Here is an 11674-nt window from a genome sequence, read left to right as displayed (position 1 = left end):
ACTGGAATGTGTGCATAACTGAATGATACAAAGTGCCTGTTTTAAGTCCAATTGACAGGTCAAAAAGGATGAGAAAATGCATGTGACTACAAGTGCAGGCCCATGGCTGTAGAAAATGAGGTGGAAGTGACCTATATGTCTGTACTCATATTTGAAGAACACTCATAAGTAAATAGATTGAGCTTTCTCTTGGGTTGGATCTCAAGACCACCAGAATACTGACAGCTCTACAGCTTGTCTCTCTGAAAAACATGATACAGGTGAAGATGAAAAACCTTGAGAATAAATACTAGAACTTCCCTCTTACCTCTGCCATCTTCTGTCCACTCCCCCACCACCCATAAAATACATGTCTGACTGCACTAATACCCAGTTACTGACAGTGTACCACACTTTGTTTATAAAACAACTTTTTTTAAAATTCCTGATTAATAAACATAAAAGACCTCTTTTGATAACTGATTAAGGATATAATTAACATTCTATATGTACACAGAGTTGAGCAAACTACAAAGTAAGTAAATATTCTTAGACCAAACACAACTAAAAAACTGAATTGCTGATAGAAAGTTTCTCATAAATACATTTTATTTTAACAGCATAAGGTCAGTTATACACCTCTGACTGAAATTATTAAAGTACAATCTTTTCAGGGTGGGTATTCTCACACTGCCGCAGACACAGAAACAGACACTACGGGACTGATAAGAGGTGTTTTTGTTTTCTGGTAGCATTATATTAACCTGCAATATAAACGTCTGCTCTTAGAGAACAGGATGCCTCTTCAAGAGGGGTAGCTTATTTTATAATACCCAAGTGTTACAAATACACTCATTGCATGAATTAAGGAGAGGAAAGGAAGAAGAAATAGCATTTCATGAAAATCCATTCTTTGACTATATCCATATCAAGTCTTACTTTACAGAATTCGTAATTTATTAGCTGATGCTATTTAAAAATACGACTTCAGTACTCTTAAATTGATATTGGAGAAAAATCACACACAAGGTCTAACCCTGGTGGTGTAAATGAAATCAAATCTTTATCTGCCTAGGGTCCCATGTCACTACTGTCTGAATCCCCAGTTCCATTGTTCTCATGCTCAGTCCAGACAGGTGAGAGCCCCAACTGTTAAGTGCATATTTCAAGCCTGAGTGCTGAGCCTGTTTAGAGCCTCTGTAAACTATAAAAGGCAATTTTGTAGATACTCTTTGAGAGTGAATTAAGTCATTATACTTGGTATTTTACCTCAAAAAAGATTTTTTTTTGCTACAGAGAATGAACTCTCATGTACATTTTGAAACTCCCACTATAAAATGACTATCCTAAATCTATCAAGACTTGGGGGTTTCTGTTTTCATGAAGTAGGTGAAAAGGTAATCTCTATTCTTTCCACGTACTTGTACCCACACAAGGCTTCCCTGGGAGGCCTTGCCCAACTGTATGGTTTACACATCAAAGTCCTTCAGCTCTCCCCAGCTGGCCCCTATTTTCACTTTCACTTTCAGTTTCACAGAAAGTTTTATGGCATTTTCCATTTCATTCTTGACGATCTGAGCAACCTAAGGTAGAAAAAAGAGGTTAACAAACTCTGCCCAATCAAAGAATGTTTCCCACTCCACCCACTGAGGTGATAAGCCAGACTGGAGCTCTTCACGTGGTGCTTAAACATCACTTTGGAAAACAGCCAGGCATTTCAGGCTGCACTGGTCAATGGGAACTCTGCCATATTCAGCTAGAATGCTCAGAGCTTTGAAACCCTCAGGACAAGATTCCAAATTCTCGTCTCACTCCTTCCCGTCAAAAATATCCCTGCACCAGGAATTTCTGTAACAACAGTCTGACACTGAGCATTCTTAGCCCTTTCTATACCCTTAAGGACCCAAATTTATGTAGCCATCCTAGGGCTGGGGAAGGATTTCAGAAACCTCATGCATCTTAGCCTGACCTATACAGTGTCTGAACTTTCTATAGAATGGAAAATGGAAAACACTATAAAATACCTGAACGACATCCTCTTCTGCCACTTCATATAAGAGCTCATCATGGAGCTGAAGGATGAAGAAGCCTCCTCTGATTGGGCGGAACATCCCTTGCAGTTTTCTCTTTGGTAACAATCCTACCCGAGGAAAAAGCAGCAAACTGATAAGCATGTCACTCTGTCACAGGAGAATATATATATATATATATATTTTAGAGATCAGAGAAACTCTGGGAAATTTTAATTAAGAGATTAAAACACATGAAATTTAGAACTATCAGGAAAATGACTACTTGCTATCTGCTACCTAGTCTACCTATCAGAAAACTAAATCTCCACCAACTTCCTCCCAGAAAGGAAGTCTAACAAAAAAAAAAACAGTAAATGAAGTTTGAAGAAATCTGCTCCAAATTCTTGTCTAACTTATTTCTCATAAACGCCAACATCTTGTCTTTCCATGGTGTCCCTACTACTAAATTCTCTGAGTAAAAGCACCAGAATAGAATGGGGCCTGCCTCCCGCTCCAGCAAAGTGAACTGGCATTGTCATTAGGCAGAGTTTTATAAGAGGGACACTTACTGGTGTCTTCTCATGGCCAGAAGTATCACTGTGGTAGAAGTGGTGCTTCCCCAATTGGACCGCATACTCTAGACAAGTAATTCTAAACCTCAGGTCCAAATGTGGACTTCAGAGAGTGTGTGAATCCCTTGATGTGATATGTAAGAGTCTATGCCTATACATTTTTCTGTGGAGATGATCTATAAAACCCATGAAAATAGTAATAAAATAGTAATAAATCACTATACTACATTTAGTTACTATTTCCTAACTAGCTAGGCCTGGTGGTACAGATTATGCCCCTCTGATCACTAAAATAAGGTTCAACATTAATACATTTAGAGTTACTAAAGGTATTCAGTAACTTTGTTTGCCCGTATCTCATAGCAATCCTTTCTTTCTGCCATCCACATTTATTACTTATCCTTCAGGACAGACAAATAAACCATCTCCCTCAATGTCTGTTGCTTCCCTCAGAATTCTTTAGTTGTCATTACCTGCAGCCCAAGTTTTCTCAGAGGTGGCTCTCAGAGGGAAGAGAACAAACACAGATGAGGCCATGGCAAGCTGCTTCCATACCAGAGCTGCAAAGGTTGTGCATTTGTTTGCCAGCTTGGCTGACATCTGATCTGGCCCACGGGCCCCTCTTATCACACAACATTAGCTGTCCAGATGCTCTAGCTTTTCTGCTTTCTGATCACCTCTTCATGTCCCTTGGGTACTTGAGTCCTGACCCAGAATGCCAGGATCCTCCTGTCCCCTGGGCGGTCTGCTTCCTCAGTCCCAGCTCCCTTTGATCCCATTGAGCTACTATTATCTTTCAATAAGCATGACACCTTGAAGTCATCCTTAATGACATATCTACATTGCCTTCCACTCAGTCTAAAGCTTGTTATTGTCTACATCCTCACTTTGACACTGCATCACTGCTGTAGAGAGTTACACTAATATTTCAAAGTCAGGTATCATATCTTCCCTTCCTTTCCTTAGTGGATTTTAAATTTAAACACAGGTTGATAACTTTTATTTCTAAACCCTTGAAAGCACACAGTACAGTGTTATTTCCCAAATAAGCTTGAACACATATTCTCTCGTTCTCTCTCTCTCTCTCTCTCCACACACACACACACACATATATATATGTATGTATACACACACACACACTCCCCTACACAAATGTTGAATGATCAGCCTTACATATTTTGGGGGGCACTGAAGACAATAAAACTAACAAACCTACTTTTATGGGCAAATAGGTTTTTATATCTATGTATTTGTGTATATAAGTAAATCTTTTTATGTAACTAACTGTATTATTCTCTATATTTGTATGACTCTTCTAGAAATAGTAAATTCCATCCTTAAGAGCTGATCAGACCTTTTCTGCCTCATCTCAAGCAGTTTATTCTTCCCCTTTATGCCCCAAATCTTGATAACTTCTTCCCAGGAAATTTTAAAATATGGCTGCAGTCACGGTTCAACAATCTCACTGACAGTGAAATAGTATTTAAAGCAAAAGTATGGACATGAGACAGGGAAGGGAAAGTTCTATGTACTTGTTAAAACAAGTTATAATCTACCCAAGCAATAAAGAGAATTCATGGGAACTATCTTGAGAACGAGAGCAAGAAAAGATGACAACACTGGCGGAGAAATGTATGTGATAAGGAGGTCAACTTAGTATATGTTCCCAGACTTCAGAGAACAAGGAAGATGACGTCATATCAACATGTTCTTAAGTTGTGCTCTGAGGATCACAGCGGATCCCTGAGACGCTTTCAAAGCATATGCAAAGTCAAAATATTTTCTTAACGATGTGCAGAGGTTATTTTCCTTTCTTAGTCTCATTTGTCATTAAGGTGTACAGCTGGTTTTAGCACTGAAAGTATCACATCCTGAGAAACCCACCAGTCTCCCACAAACTGGGATATTTATCACCCTAGACCAGCGGTTCTCAACCTGTGGGTTGCGACCCCTTTGGGGGTCGAACGACCCTTTCACAGGGGTCGCCTAAGACATAACAGTAGCAAAATTACAGTTATGAAGTAGCAATGAAAATAATTTTATGGTTGGGGGTCACCACAACATGAGAAACTGTATTAAACGGTCGTGTCATTAGGAAGGTTGAGAACCACTGCCCTAGACTATATGTTTAGGGTTTTCCAGAAATTATAGGACAGGTAATATTGCAACAAACTGAATACGAAAATAGGTAAGAGAATCCAACTGTCTTTTCATAAGCTAGACATTTAAGATATTAGCTAAATGGTAAAATAAAGCCACTCATCACCAAATTTCTTTTGTTCTAAAAAATGTAGTTCTTTTAATAAAAATATTAGTTATGTTAACATGTTTATTATTATTTTTAAATGTTAATAAACGTTTTTAAATTCCCTATTTTTTTAAATTTCTAATATGGTAAATATTAGTAGATATTACCCACATAAACAAAAGTTCTTTGGAATCTTAATAATTCTAAGAGTGTAAAGACAAATCGAGACCAAAATGTTGGAGAACTGCTGAGAAATAATATATAAAATATGTCCCCTTTTCATTCCTGATGCAATTAATCTCATCGTGCTATAGCAAGTGTCTCATTTATGAACAAACCTGTTCTGTCACCTTGGAGCATAACCTCTCGATGACCATGGGATTTGAAGATTGAGTGGAAGGTCTCTAATTGCTTCTGAATGTTAACTGTGGCTATTTTGACAATATCAGCCGCTGAACCTTGGACTGTTGTATTGATAGCCTGACGCTCAGCCTATAAAAGAAAACCAATAACAGGTGCTCCATTAGATACACAACATGGTTTCATACCTGCTTTTAGTACCCATAGATCAGTGCTTACATCTGCAACCAGACTGGACATCTGGACCAAGATGTGAGCTAGGATATCGACTATTAAGCAGCATCATAAGAATAACAACTGGAATGATCCAGGGTTCCAGACTCTTGGCTATCATTCTCATGATAAATAGAAGGTCAGATTGCTTCTGTTTAGAAATTTTCAACACTCAGTCAGGAACCAAAGAGTGTATCGCACTTAAAATATATTTAACAGCTCAAAATTATTTTATTTTAAAAACCTGTATCATCAATGTTATAGCTGTTAGTGTCGGCTCATGCACCAAAGTGTTGCAGGTTCAATTCCCAGTCAAGGGCATGTACCCGGATCTCAGGTTAAATCCCCAGCTCCGGTTAGGCGGTGCAGGAGGCAACCAATTGATGTATCTCTCTCACATCAACGTTAATGTTTCTCTCTCTCTCTCTCTCTCTCCCCCTCGCTCCCCTCTCCCTTCCACTATCTCTAAAAATCAATAGGGAAAAAAAAATCCTCGGGAAAGGATTAACAAAAAGGAAAAAAAAACAGAGTGACTGAATTTCAGCATTCTATTGACTCCTCTCCAGTTGAAACTCCGCACAGTGGTTGTGTTATCGCTACTGCTGGCTGCCTTTCTCTGAAGTTTCACAGCCCCACCCATTGCCATGTAATTTGAAGTGTTTTTCACTCTAAAAGGATAGCCTTGACTTGTTTTGGCAAACTGAGAGTAAAATGGACATACAGCACATGTTTTAAAAACTATCCAACCTTGCCCTGGCCGGTTTGGCTCAACAGGTAGAGCGTCAGCCTGTGGTCCAGAGAGACCCGGGTTCGGTTCCCGCTAAGGGCACGTATCTTGGCTGCAGTCTGTCCCCGGCCCTGGTTGGTCGTGCGGGTGGCAGCCACTCGATGTGTCCCTTTTGCATCGATGTTTCTCTCTCTCTCTCTCTCTCTCTCTCTCTCTCTCTCCCTCCCTCCCTCCCTCCTGCTATATCTGAACAAAAAATGGAAAAATGTCCTCAAGTGAAGATTTAAAAAAAAAAAAAAAAAACTATCCAACCTTGTCACAGAAGAAGGCCTATCCCAGATAGGGACTCTTCCTTTGTTCTGGATTTGAGTGAAGAAAATGTGGAGCAGAGCCACAGTCAACCCAGGGCCAAACTATAACGTGAATTAAAAATAAAGCTGCTGCCCTAGCCAGTTTGGCTCAGCGGTTAGAGTGTTAGCCTGCGGTCCGGAGAGACCCGGGTTCACTTCCCGCTAAGGGCATGTACCTCGGTTGCAGTTTGTCTCTGGCCCTGGTTGGGTCGTGTGGGTGGCAGCCACTCGATGTGTCCCTTTCACGTCAATGTCTCTCTCTTTCTTCCTCTCTCTCCCTCCCACTCTATCTGAACAACAACAAAAAATAAAAATTAAAATAAATGAAATAAAAATAAAGCTGATTATATAAACCACTAAAATTGTGAGGTTGTTTTTACTGACATAAGCAAGCAAAAATACGACTAAAATATCTACTTCACTCTCAAGGTAGCGTGCTTCTCTGATTCTCTTCCAAAATAAGAAAACTTGGCAGTCTTAGCTTTGTGTCTCTAAGTCCCTTCATGACCAGGGCTTTTCATATACATAAAAAATATAGGTTTCTGGCCCTGGCTGGTTTGGCTCAGTGGTTAGATCGTCGGCCTGCGGTCCGGAGAGACCAGGTTCGGTTCCTGCTAAGGGCACGTACCTCAGTTGCAGTTTGTCCCGGCCCTGGTTGGGTCGTGTGGGTGGTAACCACTCGATGTGTCCCTTTCACGTCGATGTTTCTCTCTCTCTCCTTCCCTCCCACTCTAGCTGAACAAAATATCGAAAAAATGTCCTAGGGTGAGGATAAAAATATATATATATATAGGATTCTGATAATGGGAGACTAGGTCATTAGCGCCAACCCTCTGGCTGATAACTGGAAAAGCTGAAATTACTTTTTTTTTTGCAGATGATAACTGCGCAGATGGAATATCTAAAAATACCCACAGATAAATTATTGGAACTAATATGTAATATTTGCAAGGTTTCTAGACAAAAGAATAGCAATAAAAACAATTCTATTTCTATATGCAAGCAGTCATGGGTTAGAAAAATGTAAAAAAGGAAGAAAAAGAATTTTTAAAAGATGTCATTTACAACAGCATCAAAACTTTTCAAATATCTACCTGTAAATCTAATAAGACACATATATGATCTGTTCCCCAAAACTACACAATATTATTGAGAGAATTTAACAAGACCTAAAGATCTAAATAAATGTACAAATAAATCATATTCATGGATAGAAAACTCAAATTTATAAATATGTCCGTTGATTCCATCTTGATCTATGAACTCAAGGCAATCAGAATACAAAAAACCCAACAGGATTTTGTGTTTGTTAAACAGAAAGTAAAAGCAAACCAAATCCCAAACAAAAAAACATATCTGGCTATATTTACTTTATTCCTAATTCAGAGAGTTGGAATTTTTTTCTCAGCAACAACATAACAAATCAGTTAGATTTTGACACCTAAAGTTTGGCCATCAGAAGTCTTACTCTCTGCACCCTATGGTCATTGCAGTGTTATTTACCATAGCCAAGATTTGGAAGCAGCCCAAGTGCCCAGAGTAGATGAGTGTATAAAAAAGCTATGCCATAAAAAAAGAAGGAAATCTTCCTGGCCAGTGTGGCTCAGTCGATTGAGCGTTGCCCCATGGATTGGCCAGAAGCCAATCTGGTAGGAATGGAGAGTTTGAGGTCCCGGTTCAATTCCTGGTCAGGGCACATGCCTGGGTTGCAGGCTCGATCCCCAGAGGGGGGTGTGCAGGAGGCAGCCAATCGATGTTTCTATCTCCCTCTCTAAAAAATCAATAAAAACATATTTTAAAAAAAGAAGAAAGAAATTTTACCTTTGTAACAGCATGGATGGACCTAGAGAGTATTATATTAAGTGAAATTAAGCCAGTCAGAGAAAGATAAGTACCATATGATTTCACTTGTATGTGGAATCTAATAAACAAAATAAACTAACAAACAAAATAGAAACAGACACATAGATACAGAGAACAGAATGACAGCAATCAGAGGGGAGGGGTTTGGGAGCCAGTGAAAGAGGTGAAGAAATTAAGCAAAAAAATAACAAAATAATACCTCATAGACACAGACACCAGTATGGTGATTACTGGAGGGGAGGGGCTGTGGGGGGGAGTAGAAGGGGGAATAAATGGTGATGGAAGGAGACTTGACTTGGGGTGGTGAACAAACAATACAATATACAGATGATGTATTATAGAATTGTACACTTGAAATCTAATTAACCAATGTCACTCCAATAAATTCAATTTTAAAAAATTAAAATAAAAAAAGATCCTATCAATTTAAAACTATAGTATCATTAAAAAGAAAAAGAATTCTTATTCTCATATCTTTGGGTACAAAAATATTAGTTTTAAAAAATTATATCGTTCATTTACATTAACAATTCTATCCTCCATTTTTCATCATGTAAATGCCAAGAAACAAAATTCCTGTTACATCCAAGTCCAGATTTCTCAGCCTGCCACTAAAAACCTTCTACTACCCTCTACTATCTGGCTCCATCTGACAAGTAGAAAATTAACTACCCTTAGGTGACAAATCAAACTCTCCATTCCTACCAGTTTGGCTTCTGGTCAATACTCACTCAAATTCTTATTCACATGTCTTTATCTCATGTCCAATAATCTAAATTTTAAATCCTCTTTAAGAATCTGTTCAAGTACTACCTCCTTCCTGGCGCCTAAATAATTGAGTATGTATGTTACTTTTTTTTTTTTTTTCTTTTTTTTTTTTTGTCCTCACCCGAGGATATTTTTCCATTTTTTGTACAGATAGAGTGGGAGGGAGAGAGAGGAAGGGAGAGAGAGAGAGAAACATCGACGTGAAGGGACACATCGAGTGGCTGCTACCCGCACGACCAACCAGGGCCGGGGACAAACTGCAACCGAGGTACATGCCCTTAGCGGGAACCGAACCCGGGTCTCTCCGGACCGCAGGCCGACGCTCTAACCGCTGAGCCAAACTGGCCAGGGCATGTATGTTACTTTTTAATAGTTTTAGTTCACTTTATCTCTTCTAATACATTTTAAGATTTATTTTAGTGCACTGATTACAGTGCCTAGTTCACTTAAGAGATGGTAAAAGCCTGAAAAACACCTGATATCTGTATGTGAATATACAGGGGGCTAGATAGTGAAGAAGTAATAAAAAGCCAACTATTCTTCCATGGTCCCTAAGAGCATTAGTGCTCTGAAGGCTTCTAGCTCCAGACAGAAGTTTAGCAGTTTGGGGGCTGGGTATTTTCATTACATACTATATGTAGTGGACACTGACATGCAAACCTATGGAGGAAGGGAAAAATGAAACCAGTTAAAATAGAAAGATCTGGATTAAAATAGAAGTTTAAATACTCAGATACATAAAATGCTCTCACAAATCCCAATGATTTCAGAAAGAGATTTTATTCATAATTTGATCAAATACCATCAATAAATCTATAAATTGATGTTAAAAATAGCCTTCTCCTATATTTTGGGTATCCTAATAACCTCTGATGAGCTAGAGCTTTTAAAATAAACAAAATAGAATGACACCCCCCCCCCCCATCACAATTTAATGACTGGCTAATCTCTGAAGATACTGGCAACCTTATGTGATACAAAAATTAGCATATGGTATCTGAAACAAAGAACAATTTGCAGGTGTATGATTAAGTTTATTTATAACTTATTATCAAAGCTAATAAATAATTGGCTTACTGAACATCTTTAAATGAAGTATTATAAAGTAAACCAATATTTACATTCGTCTACCAAAATCTGGCATGTGCCTTCCAGAGATGCAAGGCTGGTACAATATTCACAAATCAATAAATGTGATACATCACATAAACAAAATGAAGGATAAAAATCATATGATCATATCAATAGATGCAGAAAAAAAACATTTGACAAAATCCAGCATCCATTTTTGATAAAAACTCTTAGCAAAGTGGGAATAGAGGGATCACAACAAAATCCATATATGACAAATCTACAGCCAACATCATACTCAATGGGCAAAGACTAAAAGTGTTTCCATTAAGAACAGGAACAAGACAGGGATGTCTGCTTTCACCACTCTTATTCAACATAGTACTGGAAGTCCTAGCCACAGCAATCAGAAAAGAAGAAATAAAAGGTATTCAAATTGGAAAGGAGGAAGTAAAACTGTCATTACTCACAGATGACATGATACTGTACATAGAAAACCCTAAAGACTCCATCAAAAAACTACTAGATTTAATAAATGAATTCGGCAAAGTAGCAGGATACAAAATTAACATCCAGAAATGAATGGCATTTTTATATACCAATAATGAACTCTCAGAAAGACAAACTAAAAAAAAATCTCATTTACCATTACAACAAAAAATAATAATATACCTGTGAATAAACTTAACCAAGGAGGTAGAAGACCTGAACTCGAAAAACGATAGGACACTGAAAAGAGAAATAGAGGAAGATATAAATAAGCGGAAGCATATACTGTGTTCATGAATTGGAAGAGTTAACATCATTAAAATGTCCATACTACCCAAAGCAATCTATAGATTCAACACAATCTCTATTAAAATACCAATGACATATTTCACAGATCTAAAACAAATATTCCAAAAATTTATATGGAACCAAAAAGACCCCAAATAGCCACAGCAATCCTGAGAAAGAAGAATAAGGTTGGAGGAATCACAATACTGGATATCAAACTATACTACAAGGGTATTGTAATCAAAACAGCCTGGTACTGGCACAAGTACAGACATCTAGATCAATGGAACAAAACAGAGAACCCAAGAATTGACCCATGCCATTACAGTCAATTAATATTTGACAAAGGAAGCAAGAGCATAAAATGAAGTAAAGACAGTCTCTTCAATAAATGGTGTTGGAAAAATTGGACAAGTACATGCAAATAAATGAAACTAGACCACCAACTTACACCATACACAAGAATAAACTCAAATTGTATAAAAGACTTAAATGTAAGTCGTAAAACCATAAAAATCTTAGAAGAAAACATAGGCAGTAAAATCTCGGAATCTCACATAGCAGAATCTTCACCAATACGTCTCCTAGGGCAAGAGAAACACAGGAAAAAAATAAACAAATGGGACTACATCAACCTAAAAAGACTTCTGCACAGCAAAATAAACCATCACCAAAATGAAAGGGATACCCACTCTACAGGAGAACATATTTGTCAATGATACATCTGATAAGGG

At 38.0% G+C, this 11674-nt stretch overlaps 1 protein-coding gene across 1 annotated transcript in view; it reads right to left on the bottom strand.

The window, feature by feature from the left end:
- Window positions 1-1411: 1411 nt before the first annotated feature.
- Window positions 1412-11674, bottom strand: part of POLQ (DNA polymerase theta) — a 101701-nt gene continuing 91438 nt past the window's right edge. Inside the window, exons 28-30 of the mRNA XM_036242509.1 lie at window positions 5150-5303; window positions 2004-2119; window positions 1412-1562 (exon numbers count right to left, since the gene is read on the bottom strand). Of these exons, the coding sequence (XP_036098402.1) occupies window positions 1449-1562; window positions 2004-2119; window positions 5150-5303 (384 nt within the window). The 3' untranslated portion in view covers window positions 1412-1448. The remainder of the gene's footprint in view (window positions 1563-2003; window positions 2120-5149; window positions 5304-11674) is intronic.

The sequence above is a fragment of the Molossus molossus genome, unplaced genomic scaffold, assembly GCF_014108415.1.
Source record: "Molossus molossus isolate mMolMol1 unplaced genomic scaffold, mMolMol1.p scaffold_m16_p_5, whole genome shotgun sequence".
Lineage (NCBI taxonomy): Eukaryota > Metazoa > Chordata > Mammalia > Chiroptera > Molossidae > Molossus > Molossus molossus.
Note: the sequence above shows the minus strand (reverse complement) of the source record. Positions and strands in the feature narration are given on the sequence as shown.